Source organism: Megalops cyprinoides, chromosome 10 (genome assembly GCF_013368585.1).
Source record: "Megalops cyprinoides isolate fMegCyp1 chromosome 10, fMegCyp1.pri, whole genome shotgun sequence".
Classification (NCBI taxonomy): domain Eukaryota; kingdom Metazoa; phylum Chordata; class Actinopteri; order Elopiformes; family Megalopidae; genus Megalops; species Megalops cyprinoides.
The window spans coordinates 14,157,818-14,164,340 of NC_050592.1; the positions used below are offsets into that span (position 1 = coordinate 14,157,818).

The following is a 6,523-nucleotide window of genomic DNA, read 5'->3' on the forward strand; positions in this document are numbered from 1 at the left end:
CCAGCCTGTTTAATTATTCAGATTTTATATCGATTCAGTATTTCAAATGGAGGGTGGGGTGTAAAACCCTTGTAACAATTGTTAAAAAAAAACAATAATGAAGTGGATTGTATGGAAGTGGCCTTTGTACTTGCAAAATTAGTTTAGTAACAACATGCCAACTGACTCAGCTGGGTTTTGAAGTTGGAACAAAATTACCAATTACATTGCCACAATTTCCTTGTTTGTGGCAGGACTAATTTATGCATTAAAAAGGTCAAATTAATCATTCAATTAACAATCATGCAACATTCTTGGGCAGTTCAAGGCAAAAGTTCAAAATCTCTAAATTGCACTGCTCTCTGTTCAGTGCTACAGAAGTGTGTGGTGTAGTTTAAAGACAACACTACACGTTTGAAATACTGAGAAGAGAAGCCAAGACACAGAATTTTGTGAACTGCGGCATTTATTGATGTGGGGTAAAAGAGGACATTTACTTCTTCTTGGACACACCAACAGTGCGACCACGACGGCCGGTGGTCTTCGTGTGCTGACCACGCACACGCAGACTGAAAGGGAGACAGAAAGAATTAAGTCATTAGGGTGTAGATTATCACTGGGGCCATTAAGAGACATTTTAAAAGCACTCAAAAAACCCACCAATTAGTAGATGTTCAACAACCAATGTGAAAATGTAAAAATGAGGAACGTCCCCTTCATGTCAGAAAGTGATGTCCGTAAAAGAAACGGCATCAATACACTACCTCCTTACACAATGAAAAAAACGAAAAAGTAACCAAACAATCCCTGAAACTTTCCTAAACAACTGAAAGATGCAGACTGAACTCACAAGATGCAAAGGGTCAATTCACACCTGCCTCACTTGAATACATGAACAAATTCAAAGCGTCAACGCATTTTTCCGAGCACCACCAAAATTAATCAGACTACCAGACTTCCATACATATAATAATCAGACTTCCATAATTAATGTTTCTGGACTGATTCTACTGTTCACAGAAAGATGGATCATAAAGTACCCATTAATTGTACACATTTCAACCTGATCAATACATTTGGTAGTAGGACCCTTTTGTATGTCTCTAGTCAAATTGCTTGCTGTCCACAAGAATGTGAGTATCGATGCAAACAGTTCTATTTATGCGGCATGGTGTGCCACTGGTAACAGCAGCAGAAACCACAGAAACATACTGGTCATTACTACGGATACTGATAGGAAACATGTAGATTCTTAATTGTGATTTAGCTAGCTCAAAAAAGGAGTGCTTTTTCCTTTGGTGATTCCAATATTTTGTCTACCACCTGTATATTTATGTAAAATGCAAACTGTTTATTTCAGCAGCTTGATTCACTTTGAGGGAGAGTATTCAGCTAGATCCCTCCAATCACAGCACTCTACACAATGCACAACAGGTCACATTTAATGTTGCTGACTTAACTTTCCTTTATGAGCATATTCCGGTCAGTATTTAATGCCTCACATGTCAGAAGCACAGGCAATTATCAGGAGTCAATTAGAGCCTCAACACAAACACACTAATCTTGAAACCTTCACTTTCTCACTTACTGATAAATACAGCAAAGTGTTAAATGCCAAAAGTCTAGGCTAAACACAGACTTACTTGAATCACTCAAAGAAATCTGGGAATAAAAATATACATCCTTTACTTTCGCTATATAACTTCCACTGTATAATCTCACATCCATCTGTGGGGCAGTTCATGAAACACAGTAAGATGATGAACAGAGAGCAGTATCTTACCCCCAGAAGTGCCTCAGACCCCGGTGGGCTCTGATCTTCTTCAGCCTCTCCAGATCTTCTCTCAGCTTGTTGTCAAGACCGTTGGCGAGAACCTAGGGGGCAATGCAGTACAATCACTATGGTGTCAAGTGAATATGCCACACCGTCCATTTTGAATTACAAAAACACCTTCAGCAACAGTTTTAAAAATAGGAGCAGACTGATGTTGTATTGTCCCAGGAAGAATGATTAAGGGACAAGTCATGCTACACATATCTGCATATTCATGCAGGCACATACCTCATATGAACCTCTACACAAGAACTGCATTCTACATAAATCACTACATTCTTCACAGCATATCACAAATAAAAAATGATTTGAACATTCAAATTGTAGTAATTATTCATCAAAATAAAAAGTCAAATGACCAGCACTGTATAAGTACCTCAGAGTGTATACTTGTGACAGCAACACTTAATTTAGTGCAAAGACACCACGTACTGTGAATTGTTTAAATCAAATGAAGCTGACGAATAATTTCATTTATTATTAGTCAGTGGAACACATGTGAGCAGCTGAACCTGAAACAGTCATCTTTTAAGCGATGGATATTTTTGCTCAGAATGCACTTTAAGTACTTTCACATACCTGGCTGTATTTTCCATCCTTGACGTCTTTCTGTCTGTTCAGAAACCAGTCTGGGATTTTGTACTGCCGGGGATTCTGCATAATGGTCACCACTCTCTCAACCTGAGAACAAACGAAACTCTCATTGCTTTGTTCGCGAGTGCCACCAGTATTACAGCGCTTAATCAAATTCCAACTGAGAGATTATGTGAGAAGTACCAGCAGAACAGAAAAGAACACCTTTTCATAATAGGCAAGCAGTGTCTTGCAGCATTCACAAAATATGGAACTACGATAACAGCACACAAATTTAACCGCATAGCACAAAGAACAGTAAGCACAAACATTTCACATATAAAATTTTGGTGTAAGTCAGTGGTAAGCAGAGAGCTGTGGGTACCACACTTTATAGTATTTTTGTAAAGAACCTGAGGCTCATGATATCACTGAAATTGCTAAATCTGCACAAAACATTAATGAATGGTGGTTATTCTCACCTCGTCATCGGTCAGCTCCCCAGCTCTCTTGTTGAGGTCGATATCAGCCTTCCTCAGGACAACATGGGCATATCGTCTACCAACACCCTGCACATGAATGAGCACCATAGATGTGAACTGGGCGTACCCGCCAATGTTTTCCAACACCAAAATATCAAAATGTCCGCTCAACCAGCTTTATCTTCTTACATTTTTTTTTATTTTCACACACACCTCATCTGAATTTTTCCAACCCTGCATTTCCCCCATAGTTAAGACTCATCTCACCTTGATGGCGGTGATGGCGAAGGCGATCTTCCTCCTCCCGTCGATGTTCGTGTTCAGAACACGCAGGATGTGCTGGAACTTCTCAGGAATTACCAGAGACTGCAAAGTGGTATACATGAAGTTTGCAGGGTTAGTCATTTTCAAATGCTTTCACTGTCTACAGAAACGTGTATGTGCCACAGCCACGAACTCGCTACCAAGCAAACGACCATCAAACATCAACCATGCGTAACTAGAAAACTGTCTCAGCAAGCTCGCTCGGCATTAACACTCTAAAAATGGTATTACTGAGCTACAAGTAATTATTTTCCTTGTCAATTAGCTAGGTAAAACAAGCGACTGACCAGACTACCACCGGCTTCCTGAGCTGGTTGGTTTAACTCCTGAACTGGTTGATTAGTTAGCGTGAAGGGTTTGACTTTATCTACCGTTACGAGGTTCAAACTCAGGTAAAAAAAAAAGGTCAAACTAAACTTATTCCGTAATACAACAATACTAAAGAGGATAATTCAGGTCAGTTTTTTAGACCACAGTAAATCAAGTCTGTGTGTTTCAGAGCAGACTAGAGTGCTATCATTATTGGGTAACTAAGCGGGACACTGACACAGGGAAGTTACCTCTCAAGCTGGCTATCATTTTCTTATATGATACACCTCCGATTCATTTAATATTATACTGACTGCCGAGAAAATGGTTTGTTAGATAATTTCACAGATGTACTTGTGCTGCATATTCTTGCTTAGAGACGATGAAACCTGATTTTTTTTACAATACTATGGCTTGATGTTTCTCACTCACCATCTTTGAATCAGGTTCCGGTCGAAAAGGAAGTGTGCAGATCTCGCGAGACTATATGAAAAACATTAAGAGGAAGTAATCCCGTTTCCGAATTTTGTCCCTCTAGAAACACTATCGTGGCCACAGTGCAGAATTCATCTACTACAGCTACGTACTACTACTAATCACAATAGTCATGATTATGAGCACAAGCATCCTGTTATACTTATGGATCCTTGCTATTATTTGTTAATGTTTGCACAGTTAGAGGGATTGCACTTGCTGACTGTTGAAATGGTAAAACAAGATTGTAATGTCACAAAAGGATTCACAGTGTATGCTCATAGTATGCTTTTTCCAGAGTGCAATAAAAATGCTGTCAAAGAGGCAATGAAGTCAATGTCATCTATGACAAATTACAATTGAGCGAAATTGTTGGGTATACCAAGCAATCTCAGTGTCACCACTTTACAGATGTTTGGAGCATGTAACTGAACACAAATGCTATTATAATATCTGCATCTATTAGTGAGAGTTTAACAAAGGGTTTATGTAAATGTAAACATGGGTGTAAATATATGTCATTTTGCGTTAAAATGGGACAGACTTTGATCATAACATATTTTCTTCAAAGTTGGCATATACATTCATGATGTGGAGATTCAAACATAGGTGACAATTCTAAGTCATATTATTATTATTATTATTATTATTATTATTATTACTTTGCTCATGTCCTCCTCAGACATGGTCAGTAAATATACTGCATTTGTCATTTGTCAAGTTCCCAGATATAAGATTGTCATCGTCCTTGGACATGAGAATGAGCAGCCCCAACTGCACAGAGGAAGATCTCTTATACTGTCGATGTGTTCTGGAAACCTCCAGCACCCATTCATAGCACCATTAAACATCATTTTCAACAATGACAACACAAAGGATGTCTTCAGAAGCTTGCTTTTGCGGGCCAGCGGTTGCCACTGAGGAAAACTGGATCCAAGATAGCTGAGTAGGTATTCTCATAGTGTCTTAAGCTCTTACAAACCCCCCAACAATGTACTTCCAATTGCCTATTTGCAGGAAAGGTGTCTTCCGATGCAAACATGAATAGCCATTACGAGTTCACAGGGACAGCAGAGTGAAGTAGAGTTTTGTCCTTGTGCAGACATAATTTTAAATATCTTGCTGGACACTGCTAAAATACCTTTGAACAAGAGATATTATCTTAACTACTTCATCAAACAAGCTGCAGAATTACTTTTTATGAGATTTGAGTAATGTTTGACATTTTCTTGAATTTCAAGACAATAGGAAATAAGTGATGTGAAATAAGTGCATGGTTACAAATCTGGTTATCTTCTTGATATGAGCAATAGACAGCAGTGAGACTATTTATACCAAGGTTTAACACTGTGCGTCTTAAAATCCACCATGATCACAGGCTCCATCTGTACCAGCACATGACTCTGAGACAAATTTATTGAACATTTTGGACCTGTGTATTCCAATGATACCTCTATGAAGATGAATCGATGGGTTTAGTGCTGTCCTTTATAAATAAAGGTTCCGTGAATCTGTGGTCTATGAAGGGTGGTAGTGTGACATTGTGGTTTAGCAGGAAGGATCATAACCAATAGGCTGAAGATTTCATTCCTTGGTTGGGCGTACCCTAGCTTCATACCCTAGAGCCACATGCTTAACCCAAACTGCATTAGAAAATCCAGCTTGCCCAACAAAGTTGCTAAGGGAATCTCCTAAGCAAATAAAGAAAGTGATCTAAGTGAAATCCTTTTATGCAAATTCTAAAGATACCAAGACTGTATGAACCTCAAAGTCCTGCTTGACCATCAAGTAGTTTCACGACTTGTTCTGTGTCCATAATATTAATTCGCAAACTCCCACCATGAAGTTATCATCAAACACAATTATGCAAGGCTGCCCTCTGTTGAATACAGAAGTAGTTGTTGAATTTGAAGACACAAATATGTCAAAGGTTTTTCGCTTCAAAACTCCCTTGATCATGCACGGTTTGTGGTGTTTGCACATTAGGTGTCTTGTAACATTTACCAGAAAGGATTAACAATATAGGTCTCATTTGAAAAAGACAACATTTTCATAGTGATAGTGTAAATAAACATTATTCAAATGTGGGAGGAATACAACTTTACAGATGCATGCATAAACAGACAAAACTATTAGAGGGGGGCATTTGAACAAGTGCAAAAAAAGTTGGCACTGTTTGTAGTCTGGCTCAAGTTTCTGTGCAATTCTGTGAAGTCACATGACTATGGGGAAAGCAAATATTATGACATCAATACTGACCAATGAGAGCGAGGAGGACTTGGAATTTGATTGAGCAAGGGTTGAAGTGGCCACCAGATTGCCCATGCCTCAAATCCACACCCAGTAAGCACAATTTGCAGATTGTCTTTGCAAATTATTTATGATTGCCCATCACATTTAATTATATATAGGCATACAAACATTCTACATTCTCATCCTTCACAAATTTCTGATGTGATATAAACAGTATGTAGAGGTTTTTTCTGGTCTGTTAATCTCTAATAGTTCATACCATCTTTTAAGAGTTGGTAATATCCATAAACCAACG

General features: G+C 38.5%; 1 protein-coding gene across 1 annotated transcript; it reads right to left on the reverse strand.

The window, feature by feature from the left end:
* Positions 1 to 427: 427 nt before the first annotated feature.
* Positions 428 to 3,961, reverse strand: LOC118784753 (40S ribosomal protein S18). The gene is made up of 6 exons (XM_036539156.1): positions 3,934 to 3,961; positions 3,136 to 3,234; positions 2,869 to 2,955; positions 2,393 to 2,494; positions 1,763 to 1,854; positions 428 to 548 (listed from the first exon to the last, which is right to left on the reverse strand). Exons 1-6 carry the CDS (start codon positions 3,934 to 3,936, stop codon positions 473 to 475), a joined length of 459 nt encoding a protein of 152 aa, XP_036395049.1. The 5' UTR covers positions 3,937 to 3,961; the 3' UTR covers positions 428 to 472.
* Positions 3,962 to 6,523: the final 2,562 nt, after the last annotated feature.

What these genes read in the sequence shown, in the direction of transcription:
- LOC118784753 (XM_036539156.1), bottom strand. An exon ending in GGGAGCTGACCGATGACGAG is followed by an intron (nt 2,495 to 2,868) that starts GTGAGAATAACC and finishes GTTTGTTCTCAG; the next exon opens with GTTGAGAGAGTGGTGACCAT. An exon ending in AGGATGGAAAATACAGCCAG is followed by an intron (nt 1,855 to 2,392) that starts GTATGTGAAAGT and finishes ATTGCCCCCTAG; the next exon opens with GTTCTCGCCAACGGTCTTGA.